The sequence below is a fragment of the Hyalella azteca genome, unplaced genomic scaffold (assembly GCF_000764305.2).
Source record: "Hyalella azteca isolate HAZT.00-mixed unplaced genomic scaffold, Hazt_2.0.2 contig17983, whole genome shotgun sequence".
Classification (NCBI taxonomy): Eukaryota; Metazoa; Arthropoda; class Malacostraca; order Amphipoda; family Hyalellidae; genus Hyalella; species Hyalella azteca.
The window spans coordinates 80,023-107,679 of NW_025947742.1; the positions used below are offsets into that span (position 1 = coordinate 80,023).

Consider the following 27,657-nt stretch of genomic DNA (forward strand, 5'->3'; position numbering starts at 1 on the left):
CATTGAAAAATGCATCACTTTCACGCGAAAGCGCTCTTTAACATAACACTGGCTATACTTCTGCGTCTGAGCTATCGATGTGATAAGTAGAAATTTACTGTCTGGTACTTATTGAGTTAGCCCACCTCATTCTTCACTTGATAAACGGGGTGAAGAAACGACAGAAAAATTCTAACATTTGTACGAAAAATTAAAAGTTATAAAAATTCCCTTGAATCATACAATTTCGAAACACGGATTTTGCCACAACTAATAAAAGTGGGCAAACGAGCGCCTTCACAACTATGCTAATTTGTAGAATATCGAACATCCTACCAATGAAGAGGTATGCTTCACCTTCATCACGACTCCTCATTTGTTTACAAGCTCTGACAATGTTATTCAATAAATTTATAATATTCTATATTTATACTAGTATTATTATAGGCTATCTTGTACAGATTAATAAACACACAGTAATTAACTTACGAGGAAGATGCGGAAAAAGACAAAATGAGATTAAATAAATCGGAGGTCACACTGCCGACTTCGTTTTTCTATTATCTTTCGACTTTACAGGCGATCTAGTAACAACTCGCAGGAACGCTACGACATGCAAACGAGAGGCTGTTAACGAACACATGGGAAGGACAGCCACGGAGGCAATGAATTGCCGGCGTGTCGACGATTGCCGCGATAAAAAGACAATTGTGGGCGACAAGGTGACGCGTGACGACAAAACAGCTAGGCAAGAATTTAGGCCAAAACATCCTTCAGATCCACAGCCAACGAAGCCTTAGAAATAGCAAAGAGCTTGGTTACTCAGCCGTAAAAGGGATCATGGTTTATACTGTGAAAAAATAATTCAAAATTGAAGTCTAAAATAGAAAAATGTCAATCTTAAAGGATTCTAATGTCAGGCATGGATAGATGCAAAGTAGAAGAATAGGTCAATTTGTATTGAAAATATAAAGTTAAACGAATAATCAAGCGACGCTGTGAAGAGAAACTAGACTCTCAAAAATGTTGGAGATTTTATTGAGGTTATGAATCAAATCGCTCCTGACAACGTCAAATTTACGTCATAATAAAATACTTGACAAGCTATTTGAAGCAACACAACAAATAATAAACGAAACGCACACTCGTCACCTGATGATGAAAGATCAACAATCTGAGGAGAAACACACCAGCTCAGGTCGGATAAGGAAGGGTAGAAAGGCACGAAGAAAGGTCACTTTATGCAGTTGTAGATTAGCCACAGCATTGTGTTGCCCGAGCAAATTAGGTTCGTCATTAGCAGCTGTTTAGCGACTGCAGCGGCACCCATCAGCACTAAACTCGCCTCATTTGCGAGCGTCTCCAGGAAATCAACAGTCACGTGGCATTGTTTTCCATCCAGCGAGGCGAATTGGCTACACAGTTCGTATACTGCATCGCATGTTCCCGGATCCCGAAGTCGAAGAAATGTAGGCAACGGGAGACAAACTTTCGTTCAATGAAACTCCGCAAAATATAACACGTTTCTGACAGGTAAGGAAATGCTAGCATTCGTATGACTGTTGAACAACCACTGTATCCTATAAACTACAATAGATAATTCGATGGTGAATGTCAATATCAAAACATTTTGATATTGATATATAATTAATTGTATTCAGCGGTTATTCACCGATTCACTTGTTATAATATCTCGCTTCTTTCCACATCAAATTAACAGTTCCATTTAATTACTATAAGCTTAACAGAAAAGATTTCTGACGACACCAAAACACTTCAGCTTACAGACTAGTTCAGCAATAGCCAAATGAAATAAATAACACTGCTCTGTTCGGTGAGCACAAGATCAGCGGTAATCACATAAAAGCGAATTATTTCCTTGTAAAGAGGATGAGAAGACTTTTCTCTCAGCAAATCATTCGACGATTACGATCGAGTGTAAAATCGTTCCAAGATTCTTTTCCAAACGTGCTGTTGTGCATGTCTTCATTTTTCAAGGTTATACATGGTTGTAGAATTGTAGGAAGAACAGGCGACGAACAGCTTCAGCTCCACCATCTGTTAGCCTTCACATCACGTCAGTTTTCCACCACCTTCACCATCTGGCACTTCGTGGAGGGTTGCTGGCCAGTAGCGCTCTGTGGGTTGCCCGAACCAAGCAAGTCATTGTCAACGATCAAAAAATTAAACCAACGTGCCGTTGTTAGTGAAGAAATATTTCGCCTTATACTTCCTGATAGACTGAATTTTAGCGTTAATCAAAACATGAAATAATAAGAATTGAACTGTTTTATTTTATTAAGGAAATGAATTTTGCTAAACTATACAAATTCTACGCAACGACGTGTGCAGAATAATAGAAAAATAATTAAATATATTTATTTCACTTGCAACTTTTAGATCTTTCATTTCTAGATCAATTTCGATACGAATAAACTAGAAATCTATTTTTTTTATAACCATGACTTTATAACATTTCAATATGAAGAAGCCTTGATTACTATTAAATGAAATCACCCGAAATAAAATGACTACAATTCTATTACCTCCACCGGCTTCGACGATCTTCCAACGATATTTGGGAATTTATCTTCAAGATGATCTTCATATTCTTTCGCTTTGAGGGAAACTGCATCAAGATTCTCTTTAACGTTACCCGTAATCCGCGCTTTGCATCGGAACATCTGCTGCGTCGTGCGGTTGTGCATAGATCTTAACTTGTTCCTCGCTTCCAAGATTGGTCGCGCCACGAAGTTCTCGTACTTATCGGCAAACTTTTGCTTGACGTCAAGCCGCATACTCTGGGACCGTAGCTGGAGGCTGTTAGAGGTCAGCCCAACACGCAGTCTGGCTTGCAAAACCGCGATCTGCATGTTCTCTTTACACCGAACACAGCTTTGCACCACCTCCTCTGCCGCGCCGTTGTATTTGCTCTGAATGCGGCCATGCAGGTCTTCATAAAGGCCTCTGGCCGCCTCCTGACACTCTTGAGCCGCCACGCTGGACCGATATTTCACGGACTCGTACAAGGCGGAAGTTTGATGTTGGGCTCGCCCAAGAAGCCCAGTTACGCTGACAGGGGCCGAGTCCCACGCCCACTGTCCCACCGCCGATAGAGTTTCGTGAACAGCCAAAACCAGCGCCGCCCAAGGCTCCCACCACTTCCCCGGTAGGCTGTCTTGACGATCTCGACCACCACTCTGACTAGATTCGGAACGCTTTTGCCGATTCTCACCTTGATTAATATATACGGGTTGTTTGTTGTTATTACTTCCACTATGACAAGATTCCGAAGTGGTCGAAGATGATGATGATGTTTGGCTCGTTTGATACGAGTGATCTGCAGATGCGAGAGAAAACCTTTTTTCATCAGAATTGGTACGTGAATAATGAAGAGCTTTGCTGTCGTGCGAACTGCTGCTCGCCGATCCAAAGCTGCACCTACTACCACTTCTATCAACACTTTCCTCGGATGTCCTACTGTCTTTATTTCTATAGATAACAGAACAGCTTTTTCTTGATCCTATAAGATCGTTCTCTTCTAAACCCATCACAGGCGCACTAGATACTTCGTTCAGATCGAGATTAGTTCTAACATCAACATTCAAATATTCCGTCAGCCAATCCAATTGTCGAATCCGGAATTGATAAAGTTTCCCATTTGTTGTCTTGATAGATGAATTTTAATCAGCGTGGACCAGCAAAGAAATAAAACACGACGTCACATATCACAGAAAAGGTGCATACCACGTACAATATTACCAGCACGGCTACCATGAGGCCGGTTGACACGCTGATATCGCCCGCTGAACTTTTCGATTCGCCACTCATTTCGTTTCCGTCAAGTAATTGAGCGAGAAAATTTCAAAACGATTCCAACTCGAATATAATATAAAGATATCAACTGACTCTGAGAAGAAAAGGACCATAAGTTATAATTAAAAACGCAGTTCCGAACAATTTAAGCTTGACTCTTAAAAAATATCAACATCAATTGTGTTTACTCCCAAATTGAAAATATCGCAAGGCACTTCAAGGCTTAAGTTGACACAAATAATGATTGAGATGAAATTCATAATTAGGCCTGATGTAACTAACAACTGTACAATTGGGAACAAAATACGTATGTTTTGATTTCCCTCCAAATAAAATTTTAATAATGCGAATGTATTAAATTCTCTTCCTAAATGTAGTCGCAAAAGTCTCGTTGATCCACAGCTGATCGCTTCGATTCTCCTAGAATAGAACTTAGAGTGAAAACAAGAATAACTACAGCACGATAAAATAATGACGGGCTTAAGCTAGCAACACTTAAGGGGCACTGCATGTAAGAGAAATAAGAACACCAAAAACATTATAACACCGATAGATCATCGAAGCCGTAAATGTTATCAGCATCCAAGAGCGGGTGAGTGACCATATGCATGCGGCACCTGAGAGACTGCTGCTGCAAAGCTCCTCTGAGTGTCGTGCTACCTGGGATGCTGCCAACACCGCCCAGAGCAGGCAGATCTAAAGCAAGACGACAAATAAACAGCTGGCGTCGGTAGCCCTGCAGCGTGAAAACGTGTGCAAATAATCTGTACGCAGGAACACGCGGGGCTATAGACAGGACCGTCCCGCGATACTGTTTTGCTATGGAAACATTCACTCTGATCGTATTGAAAATTAACTCTACAATCGCATCTCACCAACGAATTGATCCATTGCGAGAAAACATAGGGTGAAGAAATAAATGTCAAGTTAAACCTCAAATTTGAAAAATCTAAAACCACAGCAGACAACACAAACTGAGTACATGGTAATCCACAAAGCACTTCATGCCGAGGGCTTTTTCAGCTTATTTTACACATAACGAATTATGCGGAGGCTCAGGAAACGAGTCTCCATAATACAAACATCACAGAATAGAATATGCCAAGTATATAATTGTCATAATTTAAATGCAAGTAGTTACTTATCAGTTCACAAGCCAAGAACTTATACTTAGAAAACGAGTTTGCGTGCACATGATCGGCAAAGCGGCATGATAACTTGATCGAATAGCTCTACTACGCTGTTTCAAATATAAAAAAAAACTAAATCAAAATCGAACCTACTCAGCTCTCAAATTCGGAAACAGGGTCATATAAGTGTAAATTAATTTTTATCATTTTTATTAATTTATTCAAAGTGTACTTTCTCACAAGGAGAAGTTGCTTGAGTAAGGCCAAAAGGCGACGTTTGTTCTTGCACACAGGATTCAAGTTGCCTGTTTTGTGTACTGCAAGAAGCCCATTAGCAACACACTGCATTTGCATGAGAATGGAAGCCAAGCCATTGCGACCGAGCCGACAAATTTCACAGCATGACTCTGGCGCTCGAGGTACTTCGTCTCGTTAACATCCACTAGATGGTTTAATAATCTTCTTAGATGTTCAGCAGACAAGCTTATGCTCGGAAGCGACTGCATAGTCGCACGGAGGCCAATTACGCAGAAATTTACCGTCAGCAGGGCCAGAGAAACACAAACTGTTGCAGAGAGCCGAGCGTCAAGCTGAGATTGCACTCCGCGTCTGCCTGGCAGCATCTGATTTTTTGGGGGTTTGGGACGAGGCTTGGTAAAGGCCACGAGCATCCGGCACGTTGATATGAACACTTGCTAACGAAAACGCGGGCTGCGGAGGGGTTCTGAAGATTATCAATACAAACGAATAATTAAAATTTACAAACACCTGAAACGCAAAAAATCGCAACAAAGCAACGTTTGTAGAATTATGAAATCTACAGCCATATCAGGAGATCCATGCAAAAAATCCACTGAATATGGAGTACTAATCGTTTAACGAGAACCGATTGAGAAAGGCCATGCAACTATGCCAACAAAAACAAATCAGGCAAATGTTGAGGTAAAACCATCAACGTGGTTCAGACACACGCTCTGTTTGATAGGTTCTCGTCTTTGATTAATAGCAAGGGGGACAAAAAGAAATAATTACAATCGAGGACAAAAAACTCAAGGAAACGAGAAGATGAAGCGATAACCTTCATCAATCAGGCGCGACCGGTTGCTGACAAGCTCTTCAGATAAGTCGCGGCAGTCCAGCCTCGTAGCGGCGCTTCAGGATGGAGGAGCCGGAGGAGCGAAGAGCGTGTAAGCAAACAGAAGAGCAGCGCCGACCGCCTCAGCGAATGTCAACAAGCACTCAAACTGCCAACACAAACACAGCTGCACTACAAATTCGTGTTCAAGAGTTCACTGTTCAGTGTCGTTTCCCTCAAAAGGGACGCATTTCTGAGAATTTTACTACAACAATGGTCAGCTAAGAAAAGCGCAACGAATGCATTTGCTGAAGTGTAAAAAAGTTTTGTTGAGTGGCGCTAGCAAGCAATGCAGTGACGAGAGCCAAGCCACAGCACCAGCATGATAGTCATGCAAATATCTCATCGCCACATTAGTCATCACAGGAGCATCAGTTCCATTACAATTAACCAGCCTGAACATGAGATAATTGAAAGGCCATCATCATGAAGATAGCCGCACGCTGGCGCTCACAAGCACACAATGCAGGGCATCACCCCGAGCAGGGCAGCGCGTCAGGGGCAACCGCCGCACTCAAGGTCACGCCACCGCTTGTGAGCTGCGCCTGCTTCATCTTAACGCTCAAGCAGCGCCTGCTTCAGCACCACGTTTAAGCAGCGCCTGCTTCACCTCCACGCTCAAGTAGCGCCTGCTTCATCTATACGCTCAAGCAGCGCCTGCTTCACCTCCGCGCTCAAGTAGCGCCTGCTTCATCTCCACGCTCAAGCAGAGCCTGCTTCATCTCCACGCTCAAGCAGCGCCTGCTTCATCTCCACGCTCAAGCAGCGCCTGCTTCATTTTCACGCTCAAGCAGCGCCTGCGTCATCTCCACGCTCAAGTAGCGCCTGCTTCAGCACCACGCTCAAGCAGCGCCTGCTTCATCTCCACGCTCAAGCAGTGCCAGCTTCAGCACCACACTCAAGCAGTGCCTGCTTCATCTCCACGCTCAAGCAGCGCCTGCTTCATCTCCATGCTCAAGTAGCGCCTGCTTCAGCACCACGCTCAAGCAGCGCCTGCTTCATCTCCATGCTCAAGTAGCGCCTGCTTCAGCAATACGCTCAAGCAGCGCCTGCTTCATCTCCATGCTCAAGCAGCGCTTGCTTCAGCACCACGCTCAAGCAGCGCCTGCTTCAGCACCACGCTCAAGCAGCGCCTGCTTCAGCATCACGCTCAAGCAGCGCCTGCTTCATCCCCACGCTCAAGCAGCGCCTGCTTCATCCCCATGCTCAAGTAGCGCCTGCTTCAGCCCCACGCATAAGCAGCGCCTGCTTCATCCCCATGCTCAAGTAGCGCCTGCTTCAGCACCACACGCTCAAGCAGCGCCTGCTTTGGCTCCAGTCTCAAGCAGCGCCTGCTTCATCTCCTCGCTCAAACAGCGCCTGCTCATCTCAACGCTCAAGCAGCGCCTGCTTCATCTCCACGCTCAAGCAGCGCCTGCTTCATCTCCTCGCTCAAGCAGCGCGTGCTCCATCTCCAGGCTCAAGCAGCGCCTGCTTACACCAGCTACAGCACTACAATAGCTACAGCACTGCTGCAGCTACAGCACATCACTGAGATGCTGCAAGCAATGAGTAGCCAACGCTGCACGAGGCTTTGGCTACTCGGTGGCTACCAGCACCAAAATGCCTGTGACGAAGCTCCGTCACAACAACATTGTGATAATGCGGACGAGTCTCTGGCAGGATTAAGACGTGAAATAGAACCGGCAAAGAATCGTCCGCAAAACCGTGAAGAACATGTACGTATAAATGAGAACGAAGAGGCACGGAAAGGCAGAGGAGTGTAAAGGGTGTACTATAAACAATCAAGCTGCTGTACCACCACCATTATCATGAGTTTAACACAGATATTTATAATTGCAATATAGAAAAACACATAACTCCACAACCGCTACAGAAAATCATCACTCTCTAAAAAAATTATGCTCCTACGTACTATTTTCAAAGTTCAAAGCAAGGCTAAGCTGTAAATTTTATTTTTGGAGCCGATGGTGCATGCGGCGTCTTTTCGCTGACTCGCTGACTTTCAAACGCAAATTTCACAGAAATATCTCGAAAGAAATGAAATAGCAGCTGAGCAGAGTTTCTAGAAATGAGAGGAAGATCGACATGGAGCAGGTGGTAGTGGTCCCGGTGGAGCGAGCAGGTGGAGATGTGTTCAGCAAATTGAAAAAAAAATATATCAAGTGAAGACAAGGAAGAGTGAAGACAGACGCTACAAGGAAGATTTCAAGATAGAGAAATGCATTTAGAATTAGGAGGGTGGAAAAAATCATTGCACCAGGCGCATGTACAAATTTCATTTGTGGTCGCTTGACAGCAGTGGAAACTAAGTTGGCAACAGTCCAGTAAAGATGCAAGCGGAGTGCGACAGATTGAACAATTTTTCATCAGAATTCAAGCCCCAATCAAACCATTTTTTACAAGTTTCCGTTGGTTATAGTTCAGAATTTGAGATGGCAGAGGTTTGTGCAATACAACAATTGGAAGCAGCTCAGCAACCATAACGTCTAGGACCAGCCGGATGAGCGAGCAGAACTACTAGCAATGGCTGAAGGGCCTGGATCACCAACAGAGAAGGATGGGGTAGGTCATCCTGTACACTTGAGTGATAACCGGACAGGACCCCTGCCATTGAAATAATTCCAAGATTGCGGCATAGCACAACGCGACAAGGGGCATTGCACAGTGAGACCCTGTAGCCCACTAATCAACAGAGCAGCGGCCAAAGTAGAATCTCTGTTTGACGGATCCTTTTCCTTGGCGGGATCGAGGTTGTTAACGTTTTGAAGATGGAACAGAGAGATTTTACCCCAAGGGCCTTCAAAAGACGACTCAATTGATGCGCTCCAGAGCAAAATACCAAATAGTCCGTCTCTGTCCCACTGTCATCGTCAAGAAGCAAGCAACAGAATCGTGCATAAGTTGGCCCGAATTAGGGCAGATGAGCGTCAGTTACGTTCCACTGAGACGAGGACAAACCTGCCAGCCGGGCTGAGACCGGCATGATATTAAGTCGGCTCACAAGCGTAGCCTGGAGTTGCAATGTAGCTGTAGCAACTACAACAAGAGAAGAAATGTGAAAAAGCCGCATTTTATTCAAATCAAAGCTAGCCCAGCGATCATCGGCCACTCGCGCAGCGTCAATAATAAAAGATGAGAGTAATAGAGCAATGCCCACTTGAACAGCCCTGCTCTTCGTGCTGAAGAAGGCAGAACGAGGAATGCAGAGAGATCATTGTTACAATCAATTGGTGGCTTGCAACAATCCTCACTTAGATGAACTTCAATATTCGTTTCCAATTTATGATATTCAATGAATAGTTTAAGTGATATTCATAGTTTTAGGATTCATCACGTCTGATGAGTGTGTATGACCAAGTTCTTCCAACGAGCTCAATTTTTCTGCCGATGGCATCATCTCATTGAGAACTTTGCCATCACCGGGTACCACGGAAATTATGAAATTGATTAGTAGTTTTCCAAACATTAATTCACAAAAATTTATATGGTGCCAGATACAGAAAAATAAAGAAAACAGGAAAAATAATCATCTATGAATAATTTCAGGGCATGAAAAAGCACCTGGGCCCAGACAAGCTAGGCTGGCGTCTCACAGCCTATTGGAGCCACAATAATTAGCATGGAGCAGCCATTAGCCAAGAGCCTCGCGGCTGGAACCATTACCAAGAATTCGCGGACCCTTGTGACCAATGAGGCAATATTCTGTTGCTATAAATGGCAAATTACAAACAAACTATTGTAAGTCTAATAATTATTGATTATTACAATTCGACTATTAACTACGCATAATAGTATCGCCGCCACTATACACAATAGTTTCGTATTAACCACTTGACAAATGACTGTGAAAAAAGGACGATAATATGCTAGGTCAATGCACGCATTGACCTAACCATCAAGAAACTACACAGCTCAGGAGAAGTTTAATAAGAAAGCTGAACGTATCTTACGTCCATGCAAGCTAGAAGGGCGATGATTATAACGCGCACCTAACCCAAACTCGTAGTTGTCGTTTTTTAATACGAAACCTATTTCTTCCTTGAACCTATTATAGGAATCGAAGGAGCAGTTTCGTATGCGCATCTTGAGGTCGAGAAGACAAACTAATTCATCAAACTAATTGATCGCTCCACAGTCTTTCATTCTATCAGATGGAGTCACGCTGTTCTATTCTCCAAATAATTATGATCAAAATCGACGGCCTGGCGAGTTTGGTTAGCCACTGGCGGGTGAAGTCTCAACATGGCGTCTTGTTCTTTAGTGTCTCCACAGAAGCCTGTCATATTAGCAGCAGGTCGGACCAAAGGTTCCGCAAGACAGGATCATGATGCATGGTTGCTTCAGCAGCACGGCTGCCAGTTGCTGCCTATACGGTCAGGTAGTCGGCGGTATCGCAGTCAGTCTTTTATAGCGCTTCCTTTTTTCCGAGCACATGCTCATCAAGGGATAGTGTATCAGTTAATGACGATCTCTATGAACGAGATACTAATTAAAATTAACGAGATATTAATTAAATACATTATTGAACATCCATTCTTATATTTAACATTACAAATGATTGCAAGAAAGGCAAACACACCGGAACGACGAGGTATGTCAGGTTGAAGGAGATTGTCATCCTCGTGAAGCAGTGACGCAACGAACGTCTTCTTCCTGGAGACAAGAGAACCAGTGACGCAAGAAACCTAAATGTGGACGCGCGTCGTGTGGTGCTTAATTTAAATTGAGGAGAAACGTCCGCCATCAGATTCCAGCTCGAAACACGGTTACCCATGTTGTTCTTACTCCGAAGAACATGGCAAAAAAATGATGCACAGAATAGGTCTGGAAGCATTTAATGTGTCGTGCAATTCAAAAATAAAGGGTACCATTTTACATCTTAGAGAATGATTTTCAGACGCGTGGATGCCTTGAGAAAATCAAAATGATAATATGAGCTAAATATTTTACTCACTGAGCAGATCTACTGAACCGTTAATCGAAATGAGTATCTAATTAAGCGCGAAAGATTCCGTTGAATCGCGGAGGTCTCCACCCGATGGTCACGCACGATATTCAGGAGTTGCGAAAGCTGCTCGTGAACGTCGCATCGTAAAGATAAAGCAAATCTCATGGACTTTATCAGAGGACATCAGCGCAAGGCGGAAGTAAGGAATGTCTCGTCCAGCCTATAGCAAATATATCATAAGCCATCATCAAGAATGTCTTAATTTTTTAATATAACTAGCCCGTCTTATAATCAAGTCAGAAACGTTTCAAAGTAGAGAATTAACTATTTTTTTATAGAAAGCACAACTAAAATCTTTTTATAAAATTTATTCAACAATATTTATTCAGAAATTCATTAAATGTTAAAGACGCGAAAGTATCGTCTCACGATACAAACCAAATAAAGAAGCTAGAATATTACCAACCACATTAGTAGAATTTCCGCCTATCCTAAAATGGTTCTATTAGGTTTAGAAATTTCGAAGTAATTTTTTACTGGCACGAATGTAAGCCGCATGCAAGAAAATCAGCAATGAGAGCAACGTAGGGCATCGATAAGATTGAAAGCTGATCCAATACTCTGGGAAGGCTGACTGCTCATTGCGCAGAGAGTCGAGCACATCGTGCAGAAGTTTTGGTAGTTCGTGACCAGAAGACATGCCATTTGGTGACCATGGATTGCGTCAGGAGCTCTAGACCGCTCTGTGACTCAAGAAGACGCAAGTGTCGCATGCAACTAGCTTTGGGTGAAGCTTATTAAAACTAAGAAACTGCTCAAAATACGTTTACAGTTAGAGAAATGCAAGGTTAGTAATTAATCTGTACATATCAGATAGTTCGTGTTATAAACAATGATTATACATGTTTCAAAACCATACAAATGCGAGCGTACATTTATGAGCGTTGTCATTATTTTGTCTCATTTATAATGAGCGTTGTCATTATAAATTTCAGGAATCATCAAGTTAATATTAAACAAACGAAGAATCTCCTAATACCAGCGTTGGTGAATGCAAGACAACATAAAAAAAGTGGTTCTAAATGTGTACGATATTCATGTACAAGCACCTTGGTTAAATTGCAAGTCAGGAAAGAAGACAGCAATGCGGCAGGAAAGTGGGCAGGAAGATAGCCTTGTCTAGCCGGGTTCTCATCGTTCGAATAAGGATCCTAGCTCAAGTTGAGGGACGTACATAGAATTAATTCTCAACAAGGATCAGCGCGAGAGCCTCCCAGCAACAAAAATAAGGTATCGAAAGTGTGGCTTCAAGAACCGAAGAAAGAAGAGCACTGAAATTGATGTTTTACTCCTTATCAACAGCAACAAATACATAACCTGTATATTTAAATCAATTGATACCTTCCTTATATTGAGACAAATTTCACTGAATTCTTCGCTCACCACGTCCAATCGGGAAATCATTATGAGGCTTCAAATCTTGAGCAGCAACAAAAACACAAAAGATCAAGATCCGCATTAGGAATACTAATGTAAAACAGTAGAGCTAACTCATGATGATACCATCATTTGCCATCCTACAAGGCCAAATTACTGAATCAAGGAACCTCGCGAGGAAGCATTTAAAGCAATAAAGCAGCCTTGGCTTTCACTGGAATCTAAAGAGTCAACGAATGGAATTCCGAACACTAAATTGCAGTTAGAGGGCAGAAGATAATCACACGATTTGTCATTAAGCTTGATTTGACTTTAACTCAACAACTTTGCGCTGGCTGGAGAATGCATGTTTTGATTTCATTATCAAAATGTGGCGGTGAAAATTATGCAACGTAACAGAGGCTTTTATATCGTGGCACCCGGAACACTGAAACATAAATCTTCGGATAAAGTGACCAAGCAAATTTTTTAACAGCAAATAACAATACGTCACGAAACTTTAGAAAAGAACATTTCTTTGGGAACTAAAAATTCAGAAGCATTGTGCCGTGCATTTCGGCACGGCACAAGTCGAGCAGAACGATGAGAGATGTCAAAAGAACAAAAATCGTGGGATCAAATCTCGAAACAATAATATGACACGAATAATTTTTGGCACTTTAGCTAAAATTTCAGCGTCGACAAAACGCGACATTTTTTTCGTTTGGTATTCTTTTACGCTCTTGCAGTCATTAAAACGGTCTCGACATTTACGAACAAGAAGAGATGGTCTCACAGATTTCATCTTTTCCAGCTAGTCGTAATGTGGCGAACCGCGTCAAGTATGTGCAAGAATGAGGCTTCTTCCGGCGCCGGTTGGCCACGAGTTGGCTTGTAACTCATCCGTTTGCAGCATAAGATGGGTGACAACAACTAGGCATCGATTCAGCATGATCACGACGTGGGACGCAGGCTTGTCAACCAACACACTAAACCCGCCCAGCACGGTCAATTTGCAACACGACTCAGAGCTCAGAAAAGATGCGACGGTATGTACTGTACAGTTACAGACGGCATGTATACTGTACACATGTACAGTCTTCCAACGTGGTACGAAGTTCCTTCGGTTTGTAATAACGAAATATATTTTTTGCAGGAATTAAAAAATCGCCATCTACTAGGCAATTTCCCAACTTAATTAAGGAGCAATATTATTATGAGCAATTTAATTTTTATTTCTTCCAGAGTTTCAAAAAATGGTAAAAAGAGTTTTCTGAAGCAATGAATTCTTGTAGACCTCATCTTCAGGAAAGGCAATTTTAATAAGGGGTTATAAAAATGAAACTAAAAGTTATAGAACTCCATTCATGTAACAGTGAGTTCAATGTTCATTCTTAAGGAATAATATCCAGCAAGACTGAACCAGATTTACCATTTCGGAGTTTGATTTTACACAACTCATTCAAAAAAGTAGATTGGTAAATTGTAATTCGTCGGTAGACAGATAAGGTCAGCATGGGAAATCAGGAAAGACAGCAAAGAAATTCGTATGATCCGATCATAAATGAAAGTTCAAGAGCCGATGGCAAAAAAAAACAGCAACTATGCTCTTGGGCTGAGGAGAATAGCAGTAAAGCACCGGCAGCTACCACAGAACTAATCTGTAACGACCAACGAGTTTTTTCGTAAAACGGCCGCCTGGGAGCCAGTTTTTCAGAGGCCCCGAGAGGTTGCGTGCAAAATCCCTATGCAATATGATAATGATTACGGGAGGAACGCGATTCGCTAAGGCCGAGCGTTTGCCTAGGGATTAAAAAAGTTCCATGTGACTGTCGAATGTCATTTCACTAAACTGTTCCCGAGTTGAGAAATGGAAACTTTACAAATTGTAGTCGGAATAACTAAGACACTTATTTAGAGTGCTGAACCATCAAACAAAAAATAAAAATTTCATAAAAGTCATTCTTTAACTTGATGACATCACCTCGCACAAGACATTGTTGAAATTTTCAATTAAATCGTCAAAAAGCGATTCCGAAAAAGAGTAAATTCAGGTTTTATATAACATTTTCGACAATGATTTTACGCTATATTAAGCTGTTCGCTTGAGCAGAGACGCAGGATGTACCTGGTACATCGACAAGCTGGAGTGCAAGAGGCCAGGAAGCAGCAAATTCCGCCCTGAGGGCTTTGTCTGCCTCGTGAGATACGTGGTTCGCAAGGTCAATTCTGCCAAAAATGCCCTCAAGCGATATTCGAGTTAGCGTAGTTCGGCGCCGAAGCAACCTCGGTGGGTTTTATATCCAGTGACGCCAGCCAGGCATCAGGCATTTCCATCACCGAGAACCTTTCTAAGAAAGCCACGACCTTTGCAGGACCTTCGGCCCTCTAAAGGGAGGAGTCGAGACTTATTTAAGAGCGGATGGGGTGAATCCTTGGCGTTCGAAGACATCCGGAGGATGCCCGTACGTCCAGGAAATAACTGACCATGAACTGACCGGCTTTGCGACAATACAAGTATGCAACTAATCTTGAAGTGTTTCAGCACAATAGTTTTCCAACGTCAGGAGAATCTGCTACGGAAAAACGAAATAGATATTTACATGTATTATTCAAGTCCATTATCTTCTCGCCAACAGCAAGAAGTTTTGTTGCTAGTTTGTAACTGGCAATCACAATCTTCAAACAATCTAACAACTCTTAAATGATAGAAAAGTGACCGTTCATACTCATGAAATGGCCGCACTCGTTTGCAAAGGATAATTGCACGATGACAAAGTGAGTACGAAACGATTTATACAGAAAGGTGTGTGTAGTAGTACATTGGAACCCCGACTAACGACCGTCATGCCTAACGAACTGTCAGTTCGGTAGAAATGTGCTCCGCAATATACGACCGCGCTTCACAGTATGACCCCGGGAACTACAAAAAAAGTAATGGATCGGCATAAAAAGTGTCTATATCTATTGACTATATATTCGACATCATCAATAAACATGTGGCTGGACGGGGATGGTCGACTTCGCCAAGTAGTACGTACGACCGAAACAGAAGTTCTGTCGCTTCTATCTTGGGATGAAAATATGCCTGATTAGGCACCTCAATACAAAAATTATTATTTTTTGTACCCTAACGTAGGTACAGCATATGCGCGAGAGAGGTGAATTTTGGGGATGTTCGACACGGATGTGCGTCTTTTCCATTAATTTTAATTGGAAATTAAGTAAGCTTTAAGAACGAAACCAAGTTCCAGCACGTAAGGCGGGTCTCTACTGTAATTCATTCGGAAAAATTAATCAGATGTCGAAGCTGAGGTAAACTGCATCACCAGTTATGCCAGTCATCGCATACATGAAACTCAATCAAGTTGAAATTGAAGTAAACTTGAAGTTCAAGGAAACCTCAAAAACGATTTCAACAAGTGTGATAATAAGGTTGCAGAGAAATACACAGATACTGGGCTCGGCCTTCAAGGAAAAATAGTTAAAGCTTCGAAGTACTTTTCTAGGAATCAAGCAATACATTTTTGATCGAAAATGGAATTCGAACTCAGATTGTGAATTTAGCCTGCGACCAGCGTCAGCTAATTATTCAGACATTTCGATGGCTAGGAAACATCCATCTTATTCCCGGAAAGTTCAGCTGTAATAATTTCATACGTCGAGTGCAAAAATAGAGCTTTGTTCTCGAGAAAATATGCAGTGAGTGACAACAAAGGTTATGCCCTCCACTTTACAGCATCAAAAGGCTTCATGGAAATGTAATCACGCCAAGACGCCGAGGCAAAATGAGTTCTCTAGGCGCAGTTTGAAGAGGAGCGGCCGCAGTGCTGGATCACCAGTCGACCTTGATTCAGTTTTGCATGATCATGAACCTGACATTCGAACACGTATCGCCTATACATAAAATCATGTCTGGTCTATATAAGGCGAACTATTATCATCGCCAAAAAATAGCTGAACTCTCATGCAGAACCTTTTTCCTGGCAACGTAACTTACTAAATGAAATAATCGAGTGCATAAATTATTTTTATTCGCAATCCACATCATAATTATTACCCACGTTGCGCTATTTACGGATCATAGATCGATTTGAGTGAAAAAGATCCCACGTAAAAATTGAGCCTAAAAGTATTCGACTTAAATTGCAAGTGAAATCATAACCGTAACTCAAGAAGAGATGCACAAGAGTTCAGTTAATACTAATAAGTTAAAGATGCTTTGTCAACTCAATCTACAATGAAACTAAATTATTACAGAGTGATATTCCTAACCTCCTTCCATAATAAGATATTCCTAACCACAATGCCTACCTATCGTAGCTGTATATAATAAAAGGCAAAGTCAAATGACTCAAATCAGACGTAGCCCAAGATCCCCATCCCGTGCTATAGGCAGTGCAAAAACTTCAAACTGATCGCAGCAACTCTTAAAATTTTCGAGTAATTCGCAGATCAAACTACGCATTATTATACCCTCTTCGATTATTATCTACAGTAGCAAGCATTGCAATTAAGCTCAATAAGGTTATTCGTTTCCGAATAACTTATAAGCCCAAAATATAACGCTATAGAAACAGGTCGAGGCACCGCAGCTCAATACTGCACATGGCGCCCGTTCACTAGCCGCTCGAAACAGTTCTATTATACAGCGATGAGACGCGTTGGCAACGCTTAAAAAAAACACCAAGCAAATAACTAGAAGAAGAAAAAGGACGTTAAGCTCGCTGAACCGGTCTCAGGACGACTGCCCACGAGAGTCTAAGACGGTAGAGACAGACATGAATATCGCGGCACGGCAGCTTGCGTGGCTTGCTCTAAAGATCATCCTGTATACTATACGGTAAAAACTTCTAATAAATATGGAGTATTAGCAAAGAGCTATTTCCTACAACATATGGAATGGTCTCCTGAAAATGTGTAACGACATATTTCCGCTGGGTAGTTTGATCAAAGAGGAAGTTAATTGGAAGTGTGCCTACAAATATTTTCATCTTACTTGAGACCTTGCCTTACAGTCAAGAATAAAAATTAGACTGCAAATAATAATGTAGTCCGTTCAGATTGAGCAACAGATAAAGAGAAACAAATCAAGAATTGAGTTACCAGCAGATCGCTATCAAGTTCTGCACGAGTAATAAAACTCAGTAACTTTTTAAATCTATTTGCTCCAATGTGAAGAACGGCGAGTGTTTGAGTTAAAATTACTTTTGTATTAATTAATTACACAAATAACTTCGACTTTCCGAGTAGTGCTTCAGATACCTAGCCAATCAGAAAGATTATCTTATTAAAATACAATCTTCTCCGGCATAAAAAAATGTTCCAATTTTTACAACGGAATGTCTCGAAATTAATAGAAACCCGTCCTATAGATAATCCATCCACTTAAAAGCCGATCAACGTATAGATAGTTTCAAGAATGCATCCGACTGAAAGCACACCAACATTAACTGATAAAGAATTTTCATGCGAGGATGTATACGAGAATTTCTATAGCCATTTGTGAAGCTTCGTGTATCTCTGAAGACTGGTGCTGTGAGTGCACAAGATCGAGGTAGTCTGGTATTAATGAACGATGCCTGTCGTGTCGAGATATTAGCGGGATCTGAATTTTATCAGGGGAATCGCGAGGCATCACGGAAATGGTTTGTAATTAAAACTTTACATTTCGTTTCAGTTTCAGAGACCTAATTATGGTATAATGATACAAATTCAAGTGTACTTAAAACTTCGAAATGGGAGCTGAAAGGGAATTTTGTGTTATTGGATGGTTTGAACGAGACATTCTATTATTATCATGACATTAGTTTGAATGTTAGCCACGAGACTCGGGATAAAGGGATCTTCAAATCAGAGGGATTATTTTCTGAGCAACATGGGGTTAGGCTAATAGAATAGGTATAATATTAGTGAATAACAAGGTAAACGATTGTAGAATAAACCTTGAAATAATTGTAGAATTCTCAAGACACTGAACTACAGTGGATAGTATTGTCTTTTCTAACGGCAATAATTTAAAAACTTATTGCCGTTAAAAAACATGTACGTAAAAAAAAACATGTACTTAATGTTTTATTCCCTAAAGATTTCAACACGCAAATCTACTAGTTACTATCGCATTAATCGATCAACTTGCAGGTAAATGAGCGAGTAACTTAAAAATTAAGTCGAAGTCCATTTTCGTTTCACATGCTCTTATTCAACATTGTCATTTAGTCGGCATACATGAACATCAGTGAACACTCTTCAATTTAAAGTAATGTACTATTTATCGAGAAACGTAATTCCTCTAACGGATCGTCGCGTTCGGGTATTCTTTAAAAAGCGCACGCCACCTCATATAGGCAGCTGCGCTCAGCATGACTTGTATGGGCGAGTGCAAGACGCGTCAGGTCTCGCACTCTAATTGGTTTCTTTGTTTGGGAAGGCATCTTGTTCATGGCTACATCGTCGCAACCGCAATAAAAACCAACAACCAGTCGAGTTCTTTATTCTCGCTGTAAGATATATGAGGACATCGCTCATACACAACTGGCATTCGTTGGCACTCAAGCCAATAACATGTCAGGTAATCACTTATCCGGCACACGGAGGATTATGTTCGCACAAATATTGAAGCAGAGAAATTTTTTGCAACCAACACAGTAATTAAAATGAAATAAATACAAGAAAATACAGAAAATAACTCGAACGATGTTAAAGTTCTTTCAACTGTTAACAATCTCCACGCTACAATTCCAGCTGACTAGGAGAAGACTGTTGAGGCTGCTGAAAGCCACATTATTAAAACCTATCCTGCGGAGCTATGTTCCACACCAACAACTTCGGTCGAAATTTCCGGCATCTCAGGAATGCCGGACGTTATTAGTACGTCTGTTATTAAATCACACTGTAGAATTCAAGATATTTTATCGCCTCATCATGAGGCTCGAATAACACCATTCGGTTGATCAAGAGTCCAAAAGAGAGGCAATTGAACGCAATAAATTATATAAACTAAAAAAGTCGAGTGAAGACGTAGAGAAAAAGTTTTCAAATGCAAATCTAATTAAACCCAAAGTACACTGACGAAAATATATTAGAATAATTAATTAAGACAAAAATATCAATCAGGCGAGAGATCGGTACAAAAAAATGTTCTTGTTGGTTCTGGCTTTTAATTACATCGTTACCCAGCATAACCAAGCCCAATAAGTCAATAGGAAATGTATCTAATACAAAAAATACACTGTCTTTATGAAGACGAGCATCAAGATTTAGATAGAATTGACGGGGAGTTTTGAAAAAAAAATAAATTTGAAACAATTTCTGTCATCATCACATGCAGTTCGAGTCTCTTAATACAGTCAATGTAAAAACAACGAGTTGCAGACCGGAACATAGACGCGACTCAGCGACGCGACGTGTTTTTGAACAAACGAGCGCATGCAAAATTGTTATGTAGCTATTAAAGGCAAATTCGCCAGTTCAGAGAACTACATAACAAGATGATTTGTTAAATTGCAAATCGCAATCAATAATGATTTTATTGATAATTTCTTATTTCGCCTCGTAGGCGCACATGAGAGGTAAAAGAGGTCCCACAAATACCGGAATGCTTAAGAATTTTATAACCAACAAGGGTTATCACAAGTGTAGGCATAAAGGGGAGCTTATTATTTGAAGCGAGCTAAGTAATAAAATGTTTCATCTGAGCCTGCTGGCGACCAGACTAATTATATGGAGGCAGCTAACGATGGGCGACGTGGAAGTCATTTAGGGTCATCCTTACTAGAAGCTATTGTTAGTGAATGCGAAAACGTGTTGTCTGTAGAGACAAGGATAAAGACAGCCTGTCGGTGGAAAACAATAAACGAGAGCGGAAGTGGGTCTAATAAAAAAGTTATTAATACCTTGAAGTTTGCAACAAAAAAGAACAGATTAGCTAGTAGAAGTAACATCAATGCAAATCAAAGTAGCAAATGTTTCTGATGGCAGAAACAGGGACAGTATACGAATATTATAGTTGACAATCAATGCAAAACGAACGCACAAAATATTTACGAAATTAATTAGAATGCATATCAGTATATACAACAAATATTTTTGCTCAATAAGCCGTTGAAACGCCATAGTACCATAAGAACCATGAAAGTGCATCGACCTTAACCGGGTACTCACATTCTGGGCAGACGAATTGTTCCCGCCAGCCTCGGAGCCTGACCGCGATCGCTCGGTCTCCAAACTCTCCCGACGAGCGCTATGCTCATCTAAGTCAGACCGTCCGTTAACTGATCGCTTGCGTGGGGGTCTTGAAGGGAAGTCTTTGTCACTACTGTCCGGTACCCTGCCAAGACGAGCCAGACTTATTCCAGCCAAACCTGACCGGTCCTCTCTGACATGACCACGTGAGCTGAAGGAATTCTTTGACACAAGAGGTGCAGGCGGCTTGCCAAATGGAGAGCCATGCTCGCTTAGCGACGAAGAGCTTGTTTTTCTCACGTAGAAAGACATCAAGGCTTGCTTTTGAATGTTTTTCAGGGTTGGCTCGGGAACTTTACACTGCTTCTTGGGATCCAAGTAAGCAAAGTTTTTCAACGGAGCTGTCCTGTCTACCTCCAAAGTCGAAATGTTTGATACAGGTATATTTTCTTGGTCACTCATACTTCGTTCTACCCTAGCAGACATCGAATTTGTTCTGTATGGGACTACGTCTTTCAGAAGATCAACTGAAACATTTTCTAATGTCGAATCTGGCACGGATTCGTGGCCAACTTCTTTTTGCAAACGGTCTGGATCAGGAGTCGAGTATCCTAGATCAGGATAATTATTCTGATCGTTATCAGTTTCCGATTCTATTTCATCTCTGTACTCTTTTCTGGGCTCACTCATGTCTCTTCGCCGCAGTTCACGGGTACTGCGCGACTCGGTTCGTTCTCTGGGTTCACTTGCGTCTCTGTATCGCTGCAGCGGCTCACGCACCGGATTTCGCGATTGCCGCTCTAGTTCATTTATCCTCTCGGCGACAGACGGAGGCTTGCTCACGTCTATCGTCGGACTCTTGGCTTGAAGAGAGGAATTGTTCTCGTGAGACTCAGCTGCCGGAGCTTCGTTGATTTGAGACAAAGGCTGTGAGTAAGAATAGGAAGGAAATTTCTTGAGATTGTTCACTTCATTGTTCCTTTCTACTTCTCTATTCCATCTATCTCTGGACGCTCTCGGGAAACCAGTTTCTGAGTCTCTCATAATTTTATTACTACTATTTCCTCGGTGATCAACACTAGTTTTCATTGACTTTTTGGATTTTTCAGATCCATAGTAAAGAACTGATTCACTGTTGTGTCGCTGCGGCGCCATAACCCTCGAGCTATGAGCGATATTCTGCTCAGCGCGGATGTCCCGAGAATGACCAGAAATGAGAGAAATGTCAGATAATGATCCATGCCATTTCAAAGTTTCCGAAGAAGACGCCGAAGAAGAATTTGTAACAACTGTAGTGACGCTTTCACGGCCGTTACTGTAGCGGAAGGAATCAGTCATGCTTTCGCTTTCGCCTCTTCCTGAGTCTCGCTCAGAAGCACCTTCCCATCCTGCTGATTCTTCTCGTAGTCGATCCAAGAAAGGAGTTACCCCCATCATCTCAGTGCACGAGTAGTCGTAATGCCGAGCATATTCCTCCAGCTGGGCTGCGGTCAATTGGCTCACATTAGGTTCGCCTAAACCAGGGCCTGAATCTCGCTCTGGTGGAGACGGAATATTGTAGTCCTTGTCATCGATTCCGTTCCCATCTCTATCGTATAGAGGATAATATGAAGAATTCGACGGATAGAAAGAATCTATTAGAGAGCAGTTAGGGTTGGACATCAAATCATCTCCGAGCTTTGATTCAAACACTTGAGGAGGAATTCTTTCACACTTTTCCATGACAGTTTTCAACTGCTGTTGATAAGCAGCAGTCAGCTGTTTTTTGTGGTGAGGGCGAGTGTACCCGCCACTGGTATCTTTAGGATAGTCAGATTGTTCAGTCCACGATTTTGATCTGTGGGATCCCTGGGGACCAGTAATGGATTCCGAGATGTTTTGTGATGAATTTTCGTGGTCAGAACACGAGTTCATCACCTGGCTAGCAGAACCAGCAGGCACAGGCCATGAAGGAAATTTCTCGTGACCTGGTCCATACTTTATGTACTTTAAACTTGATGCATCTCTGACGGGAGGAGGTGGCGGTGAAGAAGTATTTTTGGCAGTTGAGGAAGGAAGTGGTGGTTGGACTTGCGAGTGGTAGGAGCCACTCGCTGTGCTTGAATGGAAACTCGAGGAACTACTTCGATTAACAGATTTATTAAGGCTAGGAGAACTATTCTTGCGGTTACTTTGATGGTCTGGAGAAGAATACGAACTATAGGAATTATGAGATGAACTGTGATAAAGATAATTCTGGGATGGATGACTGTTGGAAACTGATAGATCCGGTTCAGAAACATTCCATGAATTTGGATACTTTTGACTACCGTTTTCTGGACCAATGCTATCGTAAGAAAAATAACGAGATCGATCGCACCCATAATATTGAGATGAATAATTGCTGGCGATTTGTCTCGGGTCAAGTCTGGAATTACGGTCGTCTGCTTCAGGATAAGTTGATGGATTAGAATGCTGACGCGTGTGATACGTAGAAGACGATGGAGCAGAACTGAACTGTTGTTGCTGCTGCTGTGAATGGAGAACTTGATACGATGAAGATCGTAAGTGATGGGCGTAATCTTCTCGGCCTGGAGTGTCCGGCTGACCACCACCCTCCCAGTAGCGGCCAGACGTCATTTTTGAAGAGCTGGAGTTGTTCCTTGGGGTGTGTGAGGAGCCATTGTGCAAGTAGGAATACATCGGCAATGTTTTGGTCACCATGCTGCCATGTTTCCCTTCATCAAGGTTTGGTGTCGACCTGCAAGAAATAATATAAATTATCAATGATTGCATTCTAAACCGAATGCTGTTGGTTTACAAATCTAGTTTTAGACCATAAACAAAAATATAGAATGCTAAGAATTCATATTCCATAAACAGTGAGGTAGTAAAGCATTGGTTTTCCAATATAACGCAGCGAGCGTAACAGGGGTCCAGACTTTGAGTTTAAAGAAAAGACTTACAAGTTCACCGAGCTTTCAGCTACCTAGAACAACAGACCCGCGTTCGCATAAATGACGATATATACTTTCAGAAACAGAGTCGCACATCTTTGTGCAGCACACCGCCCATTAATTGGAAATTCACATCATAAATAGTTGCTAAATTCACCTCATCAATACGGCGGATAATGTTAGTAAATTACAATAAAAATGCGCTATTTGAATGATGAGCCACTTCTAAGTTTCCGATCTCCACAAGAAAAAAAGCACCAAAAATAAAAATAGCTTCGATATCAATTGTTAAAAGTTTCTCCACAAATTTGGAACGGAAATCAAAAGTACAAAGAATAGTTTTCTAACATCATCAAGATCATCATCGATGATATAATGAAAATCAGAAGGAACAAACGAGCATTCCATGGCTGGTTGGAGAATGGAAGGGAAAAATAAAATTCAATTATTAGCCGCTCTAATTCATTAGAATTTCTAAAAATCAAAATCATTAGTGCGAGTAAGTGACTGGATAAGACTAAAAGAAATGTGTTGCGGCAGCATAACTGATTTTTCAGTTTCTATTTAACAGGAGCTAAATGCTAGTTAAAAGCTGTAAACTATGTCATCAATCATGCTCAACGATGTTGATATCATGAGTAAAGATTATCATAGTTATAAATTGTTGAAATATCAAGGTATTGAAATATACCAAGGTGGAAGTCCACAAAATATGACTGCAGGAATTGATGTACGGAGTCGAGAACAACGTAAACAAAAAATTTAAAAATTTTTCTCATGATAGAATAAACCAATAAATTATTCGACAAATCCCTTCTGAGTGATTGAAAATATTTTTAGGAGCGAAAACATCAATGGTGTTATAGCGATAGACACAGCGAGAGATCTTTTTTCGTAGCAGAAAATTAGAAGTGCGAAAAATATTATCGATAAATAAATTACTCTTGCATGCGGTCGTCCTCCATGAGTAACCTTCGCACACTTATGAGCTCACGAACGAACGAGAGGAAGAGTCGGAAAGATTGAGTAAGCTCGTGAAAGTCGCTCTCAGTGTCAATGAGGGGGCAATCAAGTTAGCAAGTGGCTTCCTGTACTCATAATTACGTGTGACAATGTGCAATACACCAGCGTTTCAATAACTCAAGTTGTTTGTACCTCCACAAACTATGTCCTTTGGATCGTTTCAACAAAATAGGAGAAATGAAATCTTATGAACGAACAAGTTTCAAAATAGTAGGTACTATTTACATATACGCAACAGTTCCGTACCTATAGTTTTAAATTTGAGAAAATTGTAGGAACAAACGTTGATTCCATTACGTTGTCAATTTCATTTTTAAGCAGGAATCTACCACCATAGTTCGAACGGGAAAACTAGCATGCGCGTGCTATTCGAAAACATCACAAAGATTGTGCTCAAACTTCACAAGTTTGGATATCTAACAAACATGGCAGAGCCTACTAAGATCTGTCACTGAAATCTGAAAGCATCCGGTTTGCAAAATTTGGCGAAGCCCAACCTTTAATTTCAGCCTTAATTTCTTACCACATCTCGTGCAGACGGCAACTAAAATAAATTGTTTCGAAAAGTACACGTGAAAAACCGTGGTAGACGTTGATTCGCAGGCGGAGTGACATCGCAGTACACGTATAGTAATTATGGAGTGACATCACACTACATGAAATGCATTAATGACGAACTCACAGCAACTGCATGTTGACGAGAGCTCGAAGCTATTCCGTAGCTGAGCATGGGAACTGCATTCTGCCATGTAGCCATAAGAGCTACAACGGAAAATGACGATACGCGACGATGTCGCGGGTCACATTTTCTAGGGTGCACGATTTTTGTGCGAGGATTGGACCTTGCAATTTCCAGAGTTGGGGCGTGAGTACTCGACAACTATAACATCAAGGGAACTCGATAATGAGACCCTCAAAGTCACTAAGAAAATTTATTAGAAAACAAAGCGGTAATTGTGAGCAGAAAAGTGAAACTACGGAAACCGTTCGTGAGACGGTCGGTAAACTTGCAGCCTACGCCGCGGCAGTCGTGCTGCGACGTCGCGACGTTGATCTGCGATATGAGATTCAGTCGAGACCGGTCGCTCCATTATAACTGCACTCCGAAGATAAAGAAACAAATGAGACCGTTTTAACTGCGCAAAAACTAACTGGAATTCACAACAGGGGTCGCCATTCCCAGGAAAACTTTCTCAGCATAAACATTGAAACATTTCAAGGGGAAAACAAAGCGATCAATATTACTCGTTGGCTTAGACACGATACACACTGAATTATTTGCAAGACTTTTGAATTGTTTTCTCAATATTTAGCGTAATTTAGATGCACTTGGTTCGAATGCACGAATGCTCCGTGCAGTCATAATGCATGTTAAGACTGAATAGAAATTCATTTACAAGAAGACCTCCACATCAAACACTATAAGAACTATTTCAGTTATATTTAAGGTAAATGCTATGCAAGTTAATTTGACATTTTATCATCATCATCATCGATGATTCATCTTTTGATTGAGTCATCTTTTCGAATAGTGCCTTAATTGCACTTCTTTGCTGATGTATGAAGCCATTATGAATGATGTATGAACCCATTTTCAAATGTGATGAAAAATAAATCAACTTGAACTTTAATTCATGCATGTAACGATATCTGGTTACATAAAAGATGAAACATCAGATTATGCAACTTGGTACATGAAACCTATACACAGATAGAATCCCGATAATTCTACTGCTAATAAAGCACAAAATTTCGCCTAAAAAAGCAGCAGGGCTCGGCTGTCTTGGAGCGAATAACGATGCAGGTAGGCAGCGAGACCAGTTTCATGACAGGAAATTCTCGGCCGACACAAGACAACATCCGGCAAAATGTAACAGAAAACTCGAGGAAGAAAAAAATCGCATGAACAGGATCCTCGAAAGCATGGAAGATAGTGATGAACTATGGCTTCGCCTGTCCATCGATCAACGGTATTATATTTCCACAAAGTTCATCGAACCAACAACAAGATTCAACGCAATACAACATTGAAAATACAAAACAAAATACCTATAATACTATATACTCAAAGAATCAGTGAGAGATGAGAATCAATATAATGTTCAGCAGTAGTACTATTAGTAGTTAATTAATCCAAAATGTTCGAATTTGATGCACTGGGAAATTTTCAGCGTCCTACGAAAAGCATTTGAGCGCAAAAGAAGGGTGGTAATCGTTTTTCATTACACAACTATATGTTCAAAACTTCCGACACCAAGTTGATCAATATTGCCTGCAAAGCAATGAGGTTACACTGAAATTAGGAATGATATACATTTTCGGACTTCAGAGCTCTTTGAAATAAGAACCCACAGTTTGATACGCAATAACTAAAAAGAATCGTACCTGGTGAGCGAAGACCCGCTGCTCAGAGCGGACTTCTTGGCAGGTAAGGGTGGCCTCGGAGGACCTTGTTCATCTTGCGTAAGCGACGACTGACTGGAAGCTGGCTCAAGTCCACAAGAAGCGGCCTCTGGAAGGACGGTGTACTCTTGGTCAGAATTTTCTGGCTGGTGTTCTTCTGGTGACAATCTATTGATGCTGTGCTGAGAAGCCCCACTGGTTGCGACCAATGAGTCAGCGAAATTAGCTAAGCTGCTGAGAGAAGGATGTCGAAGCACAGGATTTCTCTGACTTTCAGTTTCGTCAAAAGCGGATCCGTCACTAGGATTTCCAGAGAAATCGGTCCTAGAGGCAGCAGTGATTGGAAGAGCAGCACCATGAGTTGGAGTGCGAGGATTGTTAAGGGGATCTGAGCTGAGTTCGTCAGGGGAGTTGTAGACGGAGGTGTACGTTTTGGACTTTTCTCTGCTGTTTACTCTGCAAAGAAGAAAGTAAAAAGTTAAAAACATCAGACAATATAGTAATTTACACGACATGCAAAGAAAGAAACGTTCCATGAAACTCCGCATCATATTTGAGAAAATCTGATGGTTATGGAACAGAGTACTAACGATATGAAAATTAAAATAAATCTGTTCTTGAGCGTTACCAAATATCAAAGGCATGCGGTGTAGCTTAGCGTGCGAGCACAAGCGCCGTTGTTAA

At 41.5% G+C, this 27,657-nt stretch overlaps 1 protein-coding gene across 4 annotated transcripts in view; it reads right to left on the minus strand.

Annotated features, from left to right (window-relative positions):
* LOC108666958 (protein Shroom2) overlaps positions 1-27,657 on the minus strand; it is a 240,489-nt gene that overhangs the window by 74,063 nt on the left and 138,769 nt on the right. For all 4 annotated transcript variants that reach the window (XM_047885466.1, XM_047885465.1, XM_047885464.1 and 1 more), the window contains 2 exons: positions 26,956-27,429; positions 20,591-23,351 (listed from right to left, as the gene is read on the minus strand). In XM_047885466.1, coding sequence (XP_047741422.1) covers positions 20,591-23,351; positions 26,956-27,429 — 3,235 coding nt within the window. The remainder of the gene's footprint in view (positions 1-20,590; positions 23,352-26,955; positions 27,430-27,657) is intronic.